Raw genomic sequence first — 18,055 nt, forward strand, 5'->3', positions numbered from 1 at the left:
TGATTTCTGTACATTGACTTTGTATCCTGCCACATTACTGAATTGCTGTATGAGTTCTAGTAGTTTAGGGAGGAGTCTTTTGGGTTTTCCATATAAAGAATCATGTCATCTGTGAAGAGAGAGAGTTTGACTTCTTCATCGCCAATTTGGATACCTTTTATTTCTCTTTGTTGTCTGATTGGTGTTGCTGGGACTTCTAATACTATGTTGAACAAGAGTGGTGAGAGCGGGCATCCTTGTCATGTTCCTGATCTCAACAGGAAGGCTGCAAGCTTTTTCCCATTGAGGATGATATTTGCTGTGGGTCTTTCATAGACAGATTTTATGAAGTTCAGGAGTTTCCCTCTATCCCTATACTTTGAAGCATTTTAATCAGGAACGGATGCTGGATTTTGTCAACTGCTTTTTCTGCATCAATTGAGAGGACCATGTGGCTCTTCTCTCTTCTCTTATTGATTTGTTCTATCACATCCCAGGGCTGTGAGTTTAAGCTCCACATTGTGCGCAGACTCTACTTAAAAAAATAAAATATTTTATAAAGAATAATGAAAAGTCTCTGCAGAAGGGCAATGTGCTCCACGCTGTACTCCACCTAGTGGCCACGTGGCTTCATTACATAGCAGCCCAAAATGAACTTCACCACCTCAAAGATAGAGGTTTTTTTAAAAAATCATTCACAACCTGCATTGCCTGGGTGACTCGGTAGGTTAAGTGTCTGACTCTTGATCTCAGCTCAGGTCTTGATTTCAGGGTTATGAGTTCAAATTCTGTGGAGCCTACTTAAGAAAATGTTATAAATTGTAATAACCATTAAAGCAATACATGTAATTCATGAGCACAGACACAGACCCAGGATATTTACATGTCTGGCACACATCAAATACATTTTAACATTTTGTGATGTAAGAATCTTTATATTTCTAAACAGGCTAAAATGTCCTGAAGTTAAATTCTGACGGGTTTTTAAAAGAATATTAACTAAGGGCACCTGGGTGGCTCAGTGTGTTAAGCTGCTGCCTTCGACTCAGGTCATGATCTCAGGGTCCTGGGATCGAGTCCCGCATCCGGCTCTCTGCTCAGCAGGGAGCCTGCTTCCTCCTCTGTCTCTCCGCCTGCCTCTCTGCCTACTTGTGATCTCTCTCTGTCAAATAAATAAATAAAATCTTTTAAAAAAAGAATATTAACTAGATTACACAGAAAAGGATGAAATAGCTTTTAACGACTAACGTATTATGATAAAGCAAAAAGGAAAAGAACTGTAAGCTGATTTATCTGTGCAGAGTAACTTCACCCAGTGATTTACAGTTTTCTACCATTGGGGTGTCTTACCTGCCATGAAGCATGGTGGATGCTGTGTCACATCTAGTCCAAATGTGACTTTGCTGAACACACAGCGAACTCCTGCCTGCTCAGGCCGTCCTGTTTCATATTCCTGCGGTGTGGCCGTGTCCCGCCAATTTAAAGAGAGCAGAAGCAGCAGCCGCCATTTTTCCTTCAAGTACAAGAAATAAAAACACATTTGGGTGACGGTCAAGAAAACAATCGCTAAAAGGAGATCTTAGGAAGCCAAAATACTAGGTCCTAGATGATATTAGGCCAACCATCGTCACTGCCTCCTGGGTCTCTGCAGGCAGGGGCTGCCTGCATTCTTCATAGGTCCTAGCATTTCAGAAAGCCTGTTTACAAGTGCCACCTGCTCCATGGGAGACCAACCCTCAGAGGCAGTGCACCAGGTCCCCCTCAAGTCCACACTGGCTGCAGAAATTATTTCAGGTTTAGGAATCTCAGGGTCCAGCCCCAGGGCTGACCAGGCAAACACATCGTTGTGCTGGAGAGGGCACGAATAGCAATCTTTTCTCTTTTTTTTAAAGGTTTTATTTACTTATTGGATAGAGAGCTAGAGCAACGACCACCTGGCGGGAGGGAGGCAAAGGGAGAAGCAGCAGCAGGTTCCCTGCTAGGCGGAGCTCAATCCCGGGACCCCAAGAACATGACTGGAGCCAGAGACAGGTCTTCGCAGCCTGAGCCACCCAGGGGCCCCAGAGAGCGATGTCTTGAGCACGAGCGGGGCTGGAAGGAGAGCAAGGGAGACTCTGTGCCCCGACAACACAGGTAGGTCGGGCACAGAGACAGGGCAGCGGACGCGTAAGCAGAGCGCACGGCACATCAGCGGTCACTTCCACAGAGAAGACACAGCCGGTGGGAGCAGCGCCAGTGCGCGCGGCGCGAGCCCTGGGAGTCAGGCGGGGCGGCAGCGGGTGTGGATCTGCCAGCAGCCGAGCGGCTGTCCACATGCGGGCCACGACCCTCCGCGGGGAATGAAGCACGAGGTGGTTTTCTGGGGAAAGGATGTGCGGGGAGGTCAGGACAGAGACCAACCCGTGGAGGAGGTTCTGGGGCAGGAAGCCGGCCCGAGGCTGAGGGCCGGGTGGGGCCGGAGGAGGCTTCGGTGGGGTCGGGTCTGACCTCCTAGACCCTGGCGAGCACGCGGACTTTGGCCCAGGTTCATGTAAACGTAACGACACAAAACTCAGCAGTTGGCCCATTTCTCTCGTGCCCCCGCCCCCGCCCCCGCCTCGAGGCCCACCCACACCCCACCCGTTCCCTGCCCCAGAGCAGTTCGAGGTGCGGCAGCAGCGCTGTGGGTCGGGCCGAGCTCAGAGCGCACGGACGTCCCCTAGGACACACCCGCGTCTGTCCCTGGCGCACTGCGGTCACTCGGCATCAGGGCGGCGGCCCCGTCAGCGGTCACGCACGCGGCCACTCCGTCTTCTGCACCGTCGGCTGATCATCAGCATCTCCGTGCGCGTGCAGGTGATATCTCCCGCAAGCGCCCACGGGCGCGCACCGAGCCGTCCCGTCCGGGCTGTCGCGAGCAACGACGACCACGGCGACGTCCACACTGGGCGCAGCGCGGGACCCGACGGGGCCGCTTCCTCGCCTCATGCGGACGCCCAGCGGCGCTCCTCGCGGTCCGGCGGCACGCAGGGCAGCCCTGACCCACACTCCGACCGCACGTCTGCGATTCTGCGCGGCGGCCGGCGTTCTGTCGCGCCCGCGGGCCCGCGTGGCTCCCGGGGTGTCCGCTCACATGTCCGCCCGGTGTCCCGCGGGGGTTCCCGGTGTCACCGCACCGCGGTGTCCCGCCGGGAGTCAGGTCAGCCCCAGAGCCGCCCTCCCGGACCCGCGCCGGCTCTGCGATCCAGGACGCCACCGCGCCGGAGCCTGCGACCGCCCGGCAAGAACCAGGCGTCTTCTCCGCCCCGACGCCTGCACTGGCCCGTGGCTCGCCCCTGCAGGCAGCGCCCTCCGCCTCCCTCCGAACCAGCGACCGCGCAGACTCCCCGGCCCCGAATCCTCCGAGGCGGCCAGAAGTCGCCGGCGGCCCCGCGGCCTCCCCCAACCCACGAAGCCCGCGCTTCACCTCCCCCGCAGGAGCCCACGCCAGCTCCTATCGCAACGCTCCCCAGCCGCCCTGCCCTCCTCCCGCCGCCGCACCGCCCTCCTCCCACCAGAGACAGCTTCCGGGGCGGGGCTGCGCCTGCGCACGGGGCGCTGCCGGGGGCTTTCCCAGAGTGTGGTGCGCTGAGCTCCCGTTAGGCTCCGCGGGGCCTCGCTCGACGCGGCGGCAGAGGGGACACGTGGGAGGCACAGCGTGTGTCGCCGCGGATCCCCACGAGCGTGGGGGGCTGTGGGCCTGCCCCTGCCCCGCGTGGGGCGCCGGCCTCCGCCCAGTCTGCCCTCTGGGAGCTTCTCTGTTGGCCGAGAGGGCCGAGAGCCGGCGTCGTCGGACCGTCAGGGGCGGTAAGCTACGGGCTCCGGGACGGGCTGAGGAGGCCGGCGGGACGGTGCTTGGAGTGCGGCGAGCCCCATGTGCGGGAATGAGGTGCGGGGACGAGCTGCGGGGGCGGAGCACGTGCAGCCAGGCTGCTCGGCGACTGGGACCGCGGGCCTCGTCCCTTGCGAGGGCGGACATACTGGGTGGTGGTGGACTGCGCGAGTGCTGGACCTCCGGGTGTCCGCCCCCGCGACAGTGCCTGGTTCCTTCTCCGTGTCGGGCGCTCCTGCCGTCCCCCCTCCCTGGCGTCCTGGTAACTCCGACGTGCGCCTCCTGATGCTGTAGCGTCTTGAGGCCCAGCCCTCCCGCCTCAGCGCCCGGGCGCCGCCTCCTGGACGCTGCTCTTGTGGGCTCCCGGGGTCCCAGACTCAGCCCCTTGCCCGCGCTCCCGACCCACGGAGCCGCGGCCTCCCCGGCTTTCAAGGCCGAAACCTGGGCTTATCCCCTCATCCAGACAGTTGTTAGTTGTTGGTCTCCTTAAAGCCCGAGCGTAAGAATTACCTCAGCTGCGCCACGTGCTCCGCGGTCCGGCTCTGGGACCGCCGCGCCGCCTCCTCACACTGTGATGTTGGTGATGGTCCCCAGTCAGCGCGCCCCACTTCGAGTACGTGGGACCCGGGGCTGGTCTCTCACAAACACAGCGCAGGTCGTTCCCCCAGCACGGACACAGTTTGCGGAACGAGCCATGGCGCCTCACGTACCAGCCTCAGTATCTCACCCACCCCATGATTCACATCTTGGGCCAGATTCTTCTTCGTTGCAGGGCCCTGACTGGTGCTCTGCAGGGTGTTCGGCAGCCTGCGTGTGCTCTGCCCACTGATGCCAGTACCGCACCCACCCCACCTAGTTTTCACAACCAAAAAAACCACAGTCCGTGGGGTTTTAGCAAATGTTCCCTGAAAAATGGTCTCCAGGTGAGAACAACTGGTATTCACATCTGCAAATTCTGTTCTTTTGTCTATGTATAAATACATACTTGATAGGTAATCCCAATTTGAGAATATTCAGTGAAGGAATGAGAACAATAAAAATAAAGCAGATTCACAAAGTGAGTCATTTTGCAAACAACAACTCTTATTTCTTCAAAAACAATGTCTTTTACCAAGCAGAACAAATCATTAAAAAATCACTGAAAATGAAGACTGCCAAAAATGATAAATATGTGGGTAAATATATTGTTTTACTTTTTTAAAATAAGTTCTTGATAGTTTGTTTAAGCAAAAATAATACCCAAGTGTGATAGTTTAATAAAAATAGAACACCAGAACCATGCCCTCTTGGTGCTCACAGCTTTGTAGTAAAGCTTGAAATCAGACAACGTGATGCCCCCAGTTTTGTTTTTCTTTTTAAACATTTCCTTAGCAGTTTGGGGTCTCTTCTGGTTCCATACAAGTTTTAGGATTGTTTGCTCCAGCTCTTTGAAAAATGCCAGTGGAATTTTTTGTTTTGTTTTTGTTTTTTGTGGGTTTTTTTGTTGTTTTTGAGATTTTTATTTATTCATTTGACAGGGAGATCTCAAGTAGGCAGAGAGGCAGGCACAGAGAGGGGGAAGCAGGCTCCCCGCTGAGCAGAGAGCCCAATGCCGGGCTCAATCCCAGGACCCTGAGATCATGGCCTGAGCCCAAGGCAGAGGCTTAAACCACTGAGCCACCCAGGCACCCCAGCCGGTAGAATTTTGATCCTGCTGACATTGAAAGTATAGATGGCTCTGGGCAGTATAGACATTTTAACAATGTTTATTCTTCTGATCCGTGAGCATGGACTGGTCTTCCATCTTTTTGTGTCTTCCTCAATTTCTTTCATGAGTGTTCTGTATTTCTTCGAGTACAGATCCTTTACCTCTTTGGTTAGGTTTATTCTGAGGTATCTTATGATTCTTGGTGCTATAGTAAATGGAATCGATTCTCTAATTTCCCTTCCTGTATTTTCATTGTTAGTGTATAAGAAAGCAATTGATTTCTGTACATTGACTTTGTACCCTGCCACGTTACTGAATTGCTGTATGAGTTCTAGTAGTTTGGGGGTGGAGTCTTTCAGGTTTTCCATATAAAGTATCATGTCATCTGTGAAGAGAGAGAGTTTGACGACTTCTTTGCCAATTTGAATACCTTTTATTTCTTTTTGTTTTCCGATTGCTGCTGCTAGGACTTCTGGTACTATGTTGAACAACAGGGGTGAGAGTGGACAACCTTATCATGTTCCTGATCTCAAAGGGAAATCTGTCAGCTTTTCCCCATTGAGGTTGATATTCTCTGTGGGTTTTTCTTAGATAGATTTTGTGAAGTTGAGGAATGTTTCCTCTATCCCTATACTTTGAAGCCTTTTAATCAGGACTGGATGCTATATCTTGTCAAATGCTTTTTCTGCGTCAATTGAAGGGACCACGTGGTTCTTCTCTCTTCTGTTATTGATTTGTTCCATCACATTGATTGATTTGCGAATGTTGAACCACCCTTGCATTCCGTGGATAAATTCCACCTGGTCATGGTGGATAATCTTTTTAATGTAATGTTGGATCCTGTTAGCTAGGATCTTGTTGAGAATTTTGGCATCCATATTCACCAGGGATATTGGTCTGAAATTCTCCTTTTTGGTGGGGTCTTTGCCTGGTTTAGGGATCACGGTAATGCTGGCTTCATAAAAAGAGTCTGGAAGTTTTCCTTCTGGCACAAAAATAGACACATAGACCAATGGAACAGAGTAGAGAGCCCAGATACAGACCCTCAACTCTATGGTCAAATAATCGACAAAGCAGGAAAAAATATACATTAGAAAAAAAGACAGTCTCTTCAGTAAATGGTGCTAGGAAAACTGGACAGTTATGTGTAGAAGAATGAAATTCAACCATTCTCTTACACCATACACAAAGATAAACTAAAAATGGATAAAAGACCTCAATGAGGCAGGAATCCATCAGAATCCTAGGGGAGAACATAGGCAGTAACCTCTTCGACATCAGCTGCAACAACTTCTTTCAAGATATGTCACCAAAGGCAAAGGAAACAAAAGCAAAAATGAACTTTTGGGACTTCATCAAGATGAAAAGCTTCTGCACAGCAAAGGAAACAGTTAACAAAACAAAGGGGAAACCCATGGAATGGGAGAAGACATTCGCAAATGACACTATAGACAAAGGGCTGATATCCAAGATCTATAAAGAACTCTTCAAACTCAACACCCAAAAAACAAATAAGTCAAAAAATGGGCGTAAGACATGAACAGACACTTCTCCAAAGAAGACATACAAATGGCTAATAGGCACATAAATAAATGTTCATCATCATTAGCCATCAGGGAGATTCAAATCAAAACCACATTGAGATACCACCTTATACGAGTTAGAATGACAAAAATGAACAAGACGGTAAACAGCGTGTGTTGGAGAGGATGTGGAGAAAGGGGAACCCTCTTACACTGTTGGTGAGAATGCAAGCTGTTGCAGCCGCTTTGGAAAACAGTGTAGAGATTCCTTAAGAAATTAAATGTAGAGCTACCCTATGACCCTGCAATTGCACTTCTGGGTATTTATCCCAAAGATACAGATATAGTGAAAAGAAGGGCCATTTGTAGCCCAATGTTCATAGCAGTTATGGCCACAACAGCCAAATTGTGGAAAGAACCAGATGCCCTTCAACAGGCGAATGGATAAGGAAGATGTGGTCCATCTACACTATGGAGTATTATGCCTGCATCAGAAAGGATGAATACCCAACTTTTGTATCAACATGGACGGGACTGGAGGAGATTATGCTAAGTGAAATAAGTCAAGCAGAGTCAAGTATCATATGGTTTCACTTATTTGAGGAGCATAAGGAATAACATGGAGGACATGGGGAGATGGAAGGAAGTGAGTTGGAAGAAATCTGAGGGGGAGGTGAACCATGAGAGACTGTGGACTCAGAAACAAACTTTGAGGGTTTTGGAAGGGAGGGGGGGTGGGAGGTTGGGTGAGCCTGGTGGTGGGTATTATGGAGGGCATGTATTGCATGGAGCACTGAGTGGTGCATAAACAGTGAATTCTTGAATACTGAAAAGAAATTAAAAATTTTTAAAAATAGAATACATGTGGAAACAAAATGTATTATAATAGCACAAAGTTTGGAGAGGGAGATGGAATGAATTGTTACAGATTTTACAATATAGACAAACTGGTATCATTTCAGGGTTGGTAGTGTAAGTTAAAGATGCATACTTATGATACTGTGATTTATATTAAGAGATTTATATTTGATCTTTGTCCCATTTCTTCCACCAAGCTTCTAAAATCCTTGGAATTTCCTAAGTGTTGAGAGTGATAAAGGTGTCTTTTGTTATATTAAATCAGGTGACTTTAGAAAGAACCTAAGAATGGGGTCTGGTTGCCAAGGAACCCAGCTCTGTGATTAGAATGTAATTAGAAGGTTTGAATTGACAGTTCCACTCTCCTCAACCTCTGGAAAAGGATGAAGTACTGGAAGTTAAATCCATTACCAATGACCATTTGATATCATGTCTGTGTTATGAAGCCTCCACAGAAACCCACAAGGAGAAGATTCAGGGAGATGCTGGACTTGGAGGGAAACTCTTTTCCCTTTCCATATAACTTGTCCAATTTCTCCCATTTGGGTGTTCCTGAGTTCCTTTTATAATAAACCAATGATAAGTAAGATGTTTCTCTGAGTTCTGTGAGCCACTCTAGCAAGTTACTTGAACCCTAGGAGGGAGTTGTTGGAGTCTCTGATCTATACCCTGTATGTCAAAACTACAGGTGACAACCTAGGTTTGAGATTTGTCTGAAGTGGAGGGGATTGGTCAGTCTTTTGGGACTGAGCTTTTAACAGGTGGAACCTGACACTATCTCCAGGGTGTTTCGAGGATACCCAGCTAGTGTGAGAATTTCTTGGTGATGTTGAAAAATTCACACATCTTAATTGGTATCAGAACTGTAATAATCTAAATTGGAAAGCAACAAAAAAATGGTATAAATAATAATTATAACAGAAAAATTGGATAATAAAATATTCAAAAGAATACAGGAACAAAGAAAGAAGTACAGATAGGACAAATAAGAAAGATGATATACTTAAAATCAAACATGTCAATGTATTTGTATTAAATGTGAGTGTTCTAAATACTCCAAATTAAAACATGGACAACATGAGATTTCTTTTTTTAAGATTTTATTTATTTATTTGACAGAAATTACAAGTACACTGAGAGGCAGGCAGAGAGAGAGAGAGAAGGAAGCAGGCTCCCCGCTGAGCAGAGAGCCCGATGCGGGACTCGATCCCAGGACCCTGAGATTATGACCTGAGCGGAAGGCAGCGGCTTAACCCACTGAGCCACCCAGGTGCCCCGACAACATGAGATTTAATGAAAATCAAAACCTATCCATATATATAGGAAATGCATTTTAAATCATTTGACACATGTAGGTTAAGATTGAAGGATGGATGGGGCGCCTGGGTGGCTCAGTGGGTTGAGCCCTTGCCTTCGGCTCAAGTCGTAATCTCAGGGTCTTGGGATCGGGCCCTGCATCAGGCTCTCTGCTCGGCGGGGAGCCTGCTTCCCCCCCTCTCTCTCTGTCAAATAAATAAATAAATCTTTAAGGGAGGGAAAAAAAAAAAGACTGAAGGATGGAAAAGAAGATAAACCATGCGGATTCTAAAGTAAGATAAGCTAGAGTGGCTTAAATGGATATTGGACCAAGGAGTCTCCTTGATACGGAATACTACTAAAGAGAAAGACAAAATGTTCATAATGACAAGATCAGTTATCTTATCTAACATAACCTAAATGCATGTGAATCCAATAACAAAAACTTTAAAAATATATGAAACCAAAATTGATGTGAAAGGAAAAAATAGAAAAATCCACACTTATGATTGAAGATTTTAACTGTTCTTGCTTCTTTCAAAAAAGACTTGAAAATTTGAAACTTGAAAAACTTCAAAGTTTTTGGTAGAAATACTGCCTTAAACAGCCACAGGCATCAAAGAAGCTCTGCCATATTATATATTTTTCATGTGATTATGGTTCTTTTGAAAGAATTTGCACCACTTTAGAAATGTTTTTATTTGCAATCCAAAGAAGACCAGCCTATTTTTCCACCTATTCAGTTACAGAGATTATTGCCAAGTAGTGGTTCATTACCAAAGGTTATCCTAAAGTCAAAGCAATACACACCCAGAGTCAGAGAGTAATCAATCTACATGCATACACAGTACTATTTATTTGTTTACAAAATGATAATGGGACATACATTATGATGTGTTCCCTATGTTATATGGAGGCTTACATACTGAATTTCAGTTATTTCACACTCACAGAGAAATGAATCAACATTACACTTCCATTTATACTTACTACGTAAAGGTTTTTTTGAAGTCTCACAGAGAAATAAACATAACACTGATGTGAACAGAGATTTCTGCCCGAGTTTCAGAGATTTATTTCTTTTTCTTCCAAATAACATCAAACAACATGTGGTTCTGGAGTGCTCCCTCTGGCCCACATGTGAAGGGTGGTGATCAGAGCCCCATGGGCAGATGCCCCTTCCTTCTGGGAACTCTGAAGGAATATCGCCGCTTGCTGTGGAGGTGCCGGACCATTTGTTTCTGATGATTATCTGATGTTTCAGGAAATACCATCTCTTCTCCATCTATATTTGTTTATTTTTAAACAAATAACAGCATCCTTTAAACTGTTAAAATGCATTTCCATCCATTAATTTCATATTAATCTTGCAATTAAAGATCTGCACAAATATACTACTCTAATTTTTTAAATTTGAAACTGGATGCTTATGGCATCCATTATCCATTATCAAGAATATGAAGGGAGCATTAATGAACAGTATTTAATGTTCATTTTAACCATTAACTGAAGAATAAATCTGTGCTGACTCATATCTTTAAAGCAACATGGCTTCTTTAGAAGGAGGGAGCTGTTGCATTGGTGTCTTTCCACTTTGATTGGCCTTCACATGTCTGTGCTATTTTCCTCCTACCACATTTTTGTGGTGTAAGAGCATTAGAATATTCTGTTGTGCTGCAGGGTGAAATGTGATGGGTGAGTCTGTCTATAAATAAAAACAATTACTGTAAAAAAAAAAAAAAAAAAGCCAAGCTTTTCTGAGGCCTACAATAGGAGGAAGAGGTAGAGAGGTGGGGTAAACCCCCCTCCCCGCTCCCGGCCCCCAGCCCACCTCCCCTCTACTGGAGGTAAGAATTCGCCTCTGCTCTCTCCCTGTTCTAAACCTGGCAGAGGATGCAACCCTTCTATAGACCCCTAGGAGACCAGGGCCTACCCTATTTTAGTTCTCAATATCTAGAAGTAAATAAACTGTCACCCAGAAACCATCAAAAAGAAAATAGGAAAGCTTGCTACACATTAAATTGAGGTTCCTTCTAAAAGATTAAATGTCCTAATCTCCAGTACCTGTGAATATGACCTTATTTGGAAATAAGATATTTGCAGATGATCAAGTTAAGATGAGGTCATTGGCGTGACCAACCTGGAGCAGGTTGTCTCTCAACAGCCTTCAAAAGGAACAGACCCTGCTGACACCCTAATCTTAAACTTGTGGCCTCCAGGACTGCGAACCAGTACACTTCTGTGGTTTAAGCTACCTACTCTGTGATACTTGGTCATGGCAGTCCTAGCAAACTGATATTTAGTTAGCTACATGATGTATTCCATCCTATCAGTAAAATAGGAAAAAAAGAAATGAATCCATATGGCTTTTTTCTTACTGCAAATCTAGAGTCTAAAAATACAGGTGGGGGAAGCTGAAGTAGGCTTGGGGATTGGGGGAGAGGAGGCTACATCTGCTTTCAGTACCTGTACTGTAGCTTGTTAGAGAGTGAGTGAGTCTGCACAGTGAACACTGTAAATGGGGATTACATTGTTTACAGGTGCTAATGTCCAGCCATGCCTCCACACTCGAAAATAACAAGTGTGCCTAGAGTAAATGTTGTGTCTATACAGATATGCAACGATGATGGACAATCACTCTTTGCCACCAGCACAGTGAATCAATGTCAGATCTTCTCCACTCGTTTGTTCTCTGACTTTGGGAAGTCAGCTAGAGACATGATCTCTTAGAAGTAGTTCTAAGAGGAAGAAGTTGTTTCTTACATGTCATCTTCTTTTTGAAATATATTAATCTTTTTGTCTCCGAAAGTAAAATATTTAAGGATCCTTCACTATTTAGAGGTCGAACCTAAAATAATAAAAAACAAGATTACCATCTCAACAAATACTTTTTAAAATTAAGCTGTAAGTCTGTTTGCTTATATATAAAGCATTAGTTATTAAAATATTCTAAGTGCTCCCCTCAAAATATTCTCAAAAACCAACGAAACAAGTAAAAAAAAAAAAAACAGAAAAATACCAGTCAAAGGGATAAAATTTCAGAAATATGAATATCACAGATTAAAGAAATCTGAATATTGGTAACATAGAAATACATTCAACTTTTAAGTTAACTTTTTAGAAATTATGAGTATTAAAGTTATCTTCAGAAGATTCATCTGCCTAAATAAATTCATTTTATCAAATAGTTAATGTTACTCATTCACATTTAGAATGCTAAAAAATTTTCATGTTTAATGTAGTCAGGTAGTCCTTGCAAAAGCTTTTCCCACAGCTGATACTGTTTAAAGCAGGACAAAATCTCACATAATTTGGACTACTTTCTTCATCCTATTCCAATATAAATTTTTTTGATACATAGTTCATCTTATGTATAAATATCCCCAAATTTATTCTTTAATCTTCAGTGATCTTTTCTTACAAAATGGCAGTCTTTTATGTTTAAGTTTTTATTTGTGTTTGAGATTATTTGTAGTAGAAGTATACTTTTTTGTTATGAATTTATAAAATTCTAATTGAAAATCTTAAACAGAGCTTTGGTTTTGATTTTTTTTCCCTTGGTCTGTAAAATTTTCTTTTTCAGGATACACAAGTATACTAAGTGAAAATTAATAACAAGTAAAAGTAACTAAACTGAATGTGGGTTGTAGCATCTATAGCATATGATATAAATGAGTACATATAAATGTACTGTTTGATCATAACAATGCTACTTTAAGTATGAATCACAAAATACTTTTGTCCTAATAATTAAATTAACCATTTGGGGTTTTGCTGAGTATCTTCTACTCTCATTTCAGCCTCCAAATTAGCAGATGTACAAATGAATACTCCTGCTTCCATTTTCAGTCAATAATTTTCACTAGTCACATGATCTCAATGTCAAATCACCTTCTTGAGAGGGACAGTCTGGATCCATTCCATGGAGTTCACATTAAAGATGTCCACTGCATTTTCACTGTACACGGAGAGATATGGGGCATTGTAACCTGGGAGATGGGGAGCAGGTGACAGCAAGTATGGGCTTCAGGATTCACTTTTTAACTGGGTTTTTTATTAAGATAATTATAAATTCACATGCAGTTTTAAGAATACAGAAAGATCTCTTGCACACTCTGTCTAGTTCATCCCAGTATAACATTTTGCAAAACTAGGATACTGACATTGATAGAATCAGCCTACTCATCCTGGGCAGATCTCCCCAGTGTGTGTGTGTGTGTGTGTGTGTGTGTGTGTAGGTCCGTACAATGTTATCACCTGTGTAGGTTCATGTATCCATAAGTATAGTCAAGATACAGACTATTTACACCACCACAAGTATCCCTCAGGGTTCCCTTTTATAATCCCACCCACGTCCTCCTCCTTCCCTAACTCCTGAGAATCAATAGCTTGTCTTTCATTTCTAAAATTTTGTCATTTCAAATATGTTGTAAGAGTGGAATCACACAGCATTCATGATAAATTTTATCTGCTAAGCCTTAATACATTTAAAAAAAAAAAGAATCCTTCAGATTGGAAACCTAAGAGAATCTCATACCATTATAATAGTCTAATTATCATATTGCTGCCTCAAATATTTTTAATATGGTTAAGATAAGTAAAAATATAAATGATGATGTATATGGTTTACATTTTAGAATATGACACAGTGAAAGCCTGACAAAAAGCTTTCTAACATTTTCATCTAATGGAAGCTTTACTAAGTAATTGCATAACATTTCAAAGTTTGTGGCTCCTGAACTAATTGAGTTCACAGCACAAACACAGTAGAAGATGAGAACAGTATATGTGGAGAATGATGTTCACGAGCAAAGCAGCGAACACTGGCAGCCACTAGCGTCTTTGGAACTTTCTCCGTGGCTAATAATGACTTACAGTTACGAACTTCACATATGAGCGTCTCTCCATGAAAACAACAGCAATGTAACAACCCTTCCTCTGTGTACTTGTGCCATCCTTCTCCCTTTTCTTAGAGCCGTGCTCTGAAGAGTGCCAGCCACCTTTCTTCCCACTTCCACACCTCAGTCCAAGCAGTCTGACCTGGGCCCTCACTCCTGCATTAAACTGCTCTCACAGCAAGTCGTCAACCACCCATTATTGCTGAAGCCAACACACATTTTAGTCTGTCTTACTTGACTGCTCAGTGATGCTTGCGGGCTTCTTGCCTCCTGACCATCCCTCTGACATTTGTGCTGCTTGGTTTTCTAACCTGTGCCCTCTTAACCTATTTACTGTCCCACTGGCAGTACACACTCAGCATGTCCAGGGAATCAGGCTGACAACATCAGAAACCAGGAACCCATTTTAGTGTTGCCATGAGTAGATGAGCAGACATCACGTGCCCGAATGTGCTTCAGTGGGACATGTACAATACTATTAATGAAGTATTCTTCATAATAGTCTTTAGAGCTTGTTTTCAGTTACAGGAAATTTAGAATACAAAGGAAAATGCAAAGCACCATGAGGAAACATCCAGATTGTGGAGTATCCTGCAGGACAGCAAGTCAGTGGCATGGAAGACCACTCAAGATTAGACAATATCTAAGATGTAACAATAACAAGGAATATGTGGACCTTCAAATTTTGATTCCAAGAAATGCATTGTCAAAAGAGACATCTTTCTGATAATCAGGAATGTTTGAATATGTATTTGATGATAATAAGAACCATGGGTAACTTCTTCAGGGGTGATAATAGCAATGTGGTTTTATGAAAATGTCCATATTTTTAGAGGTGTAATGTAAAATATATAAAGGTGGAATGATAGTGACTTCTGGGATCTGATTTAAAAGATTTCCACACAACAAAAAAAAGAAGTTGAATGAGCATAACCTTCATCCCCTATCCGAATCCACTCTTCCTTTGGTTTTTTTAGGAGATATTGGCATCTGCTTATTTGCTCAAGTTCAACATCTGAGAATCATTGCTGATTCTCTTGACCCACCACTTCCACTTCCAACCAAGCGTAAATTTTGTCAGTTATATCTTCAGTATCCCTCAGATCCTCTCCATTCCACCGTAACTGCCTCTGCCTTACGCAGCTTTAATCCACGATTTCTACAATGACCTCCAAGTTGGTCTCTTGGCCTCCAGTCTCACCTTCCATCATCTTTAATCTAACCATTGGAATCTAGGGGTTTTTCTGAAATTGCAAATCTCACCCTGTGTCTACAGAACAGCTTCTGTGGTGTGGCTCATGAGGACCCCTCCAGCCCTGTCTCTTGAACTGTCATCTTGAACTCTATATCTGAAACACTGAACTTAGAGTTCTTTATGAAGTGCAGTGTGGATGGCCTGTTCCAATTAGGACAGAGCAGCTGATATTGGACATACCCTGCCACCATCAATAATTATAAAACTGGAAAATATATATATAAGAAGTAACTTTTTAGGTATTAGTATACAGCACAAGATTGCCATTCCTTTAAAAAAAAAAAAGAGAGAGAGAAAGACATGAGGTAGATCCTACATTCCCCTAGCTTTCTACTAGGGAAAATTTCCAAACTGCTCTGCAGAAAAAATGGAGCCCAAGCAGAGAGTGGAAGTTTTGCTGGGCAGAGGAAACAGATACTAATGTGTCTGGAATTTGCAAGGCAGGATACACAGAGGAAAGAGCCACAGAAAAGTTGTCACAGGTATGTGTACTCTGGTTCCCTCAAAGTCCCTGGCCAAATCCAAAGCTGCTCATGGACAGAGCAAAACTCCTTGAGACCTGCTCAGAGTCTTGAGGGATGAACAAAAATGTAGTAAGGAGTACTGTGCTGCAGAGACATTTGATTTCTGACATAGACAAAGTGGAGAGTCAGTGGGCACTGAGTGCCCAGAAACCCTGGGCACTCAGTTGAGACCCCCAAAAGGCCATTATTTAGGAGTAAGGACTAAAAGGCCAAAATAGGTCCATCCTAACAAAGTAAAGTCAATCCTCAGCAAAAGCAGGGTGACTCATCCATCAGATTAAGATTAATTACCTGTCAGAACAAAACACAGCCCTCCATGTTATGCATAGTACAGTCCAGAGTCCCTGTGTCATAGCATCCATAACATCCAGCAAAGGGCAAAAAAATAATAAGATGTAAAAAGGCAGGAAGATACCCTTAATTCAGAAGGAAAAAAAGTCAATGGAAACACCTGCAGATGAGCCATATGTTGGAATAATTATAAGTAATTATTGTAAGTAGTTCAGGACTTCATGAAAACATAAATGTATTAGAAGATAGGACAATTTCACTAACTGGAAATTTCAAAAAAAGTTGAAATTATAAACAGAAGAATACAGTATCTGAAATGCTTAATTCCTGGATAAACCAGAGGGAAAAGGTCAGTGAAATTGAAGATGGGGGTCAGTAGAAATTATCCAAACTAAAGGACAGAAAAAAATATTTTTAAAAAAGTCTCAGTGACCTATGAAACAAAATCAAGAGGTCTGGGGGCACCTGCGTGGCTCAGTCAGTTAAGCTTCTGCCTTTGGCTCAGGTCATGATATTGGGGTTCTGAGATCCAGGCCCGATTCAGGCTCCCTGCTCAGTGGTGAGCCTCCCCACCCCACCCTGCTGGTACATGTGCGTGCACACTCTCTCACTCTAAACAAATCTTATTTTAAAAATGAAGAGGTCTTGGGGCGCCTGGGTGGCTCAGTGGATTAAGCCGCTGCCTTCGGCTCAGGTCATGATCTCAGTGTCCTGGGATCGAGCCCCGCATCGGGCTCTTTGCTCAGCGGGAGCCTGCTTCTCTCTCTCTCTCTGCCTGACTCTCCGCCTACTTGTGATTTCTCTCTCTGTCAAATAAATAAATAAAATCTTTAAAAAAAAAAAAAATGAAGAGGTCTGATAAACATGTATTTTGATCTGCAGAAAAGAGAGTAAGTTAGAAAAATTTGCAGAAATTTAATGCCTAAAAATTTTCCAAAATTAATGAGAGATATCAGTCTTCAGATCCAAAAAGTTCTGAAAACCCCAAGGAGAATATATACCAAAAAAACTGCATGTAAGCCCATCATAGTCAAATTGCTGAAAACCAAAGATAATGAGAAAATCTTAAAAACTGCTAAATAGAAGACATGGAGGGAACAACAATGAAAATGGTTGCTTTCTCATCAGGAATGGTGGAAGTCAGAAAACAGTAGAATGTGTTTTTAAAGAGTTGAAAGACAAAAGCACTTTACATTTCTTTAGCTGGCCTTCCCTGGCCTACTGTGTTAGATTAGGCATCCCTCCTGTGTGCTCTTGTAGACTGTTCTGCTCCCCTGTCACAGTACTTGCTTGATTGTTGGTCTCATGTCATGATTATAATCTCCATATGGACACAAACTAGCCTGTTTTATGTTTAATACTGTGCCCTTAACCCTTGGAAGAGTAAGTTGCTTATATTAAGTTCTCTGTACTATTCTGTAAGTGAATCAAAAGGCTGTATTTAATTTACAAAATGATGACTTGTACCAATAAAATATGAAATAAGCTAAAATTATTTAGGAGCATTACAGGTACACTTTACATAAACTAAATCCAAAAAGCAAAAAATAGTAACTGTTTCTTATGACTTATTAATGTGTATGTGATTTTCAGTTACCATGAAGATAACCTGTTTAGGAGCTTACAGAAAACAACAATTTGGATTAAGGATATAAGCAGCGTAAATTTTCCTATGAAAAAATAAAAGATAAAGGCTAAGTTATCACATGTATGACCTAGATATAACTTCATGACAGCTGTTCTACTTGAAAAGACTTAGAAAAATCAGGAAATATCTTCAGTGGTGTTGTTTTCAGAAATAAAACCTGTCACTAACAATAGTTAGCGGAAATAGAAGTAGAATTAAAAAGGCAAGAAAGATACAGAAAGACAAGGGAACAAATTGTAAGATAGC

The 18,055-nt window shown here is 43.4% G+C and overlaps 1 protein-coding gene and 1 long non-coding RNA gene across 6 annotated transcripts in view; one reads left to right on the plus strand and one right to left on the minus strand.

Annotated features, from left to right (window-relative positions):
* The first annotated feature begins 3,570 nt into the window (after window positions 1–3,570).
* Window positions 3,571–18,055, plus strand: part of LOC116569314 — a 33,700-nt gene continuing 19,215 nt past the window's right edge. For both annotated transcript variants that reach the window (XR_004276977.1, XR_004276976.1), the window contains exon 1: window positions 3,571–3,804. This is a non-coding gene — a long non-coding RNA (uncharacterized LOC116569314). The remainder of the gene's footprint in view (window positions 3,805–18,055) is intronic.
* Window positions 10,074–18,055, minus strand: part of LOC116569313 (serine/threonine-protein kinase MRCK alpha-like) — a 92,583-nt gene continuing 84,601 nt past the window's right edge. For 3 of the 4 annotated variants that reach the window (XM_032305461.1, XM_032305462.1, XM_032305463.1), the window contains 3 exons: window positions 13,085–13,182; window positions 11,957–12,041; window positions 10,074–10,478 (listed from right to left, as the gene is read on the minus strand). In XM_032305461.1, coding sequence (XP_032161352.1) covers window positions 10,348–10,478; window positions 11,957–12,041; window positions 13,085–13,182 — 314 coding nt within the window. In that variant the 3' untranslated portion in view covers window positions 10,074–10,347. Of the gene's footprint in view, window positions 10,479–11,956; window positions 12,042–13,084; window positions 13,183–18,055 lie in introns of those variants that run through there. The other variant, XM_032305464.1, reaches the window with a different exon arrangement.

The sequence above is a fragment of the Mustela erminea genome, chromosome 11 (assembly GCF_009829155.1).
Source record: "Mustela erminea isolate mMusErm1 chromosome 11, mMusErm1.Pri, whole genome shotgun sequence".
Lineage (NCBI taxonomy): Eukaryota > Metazoa > Chordata > Mammalia > Carnivora > Mustelidae > Mustela > Mustela erminea.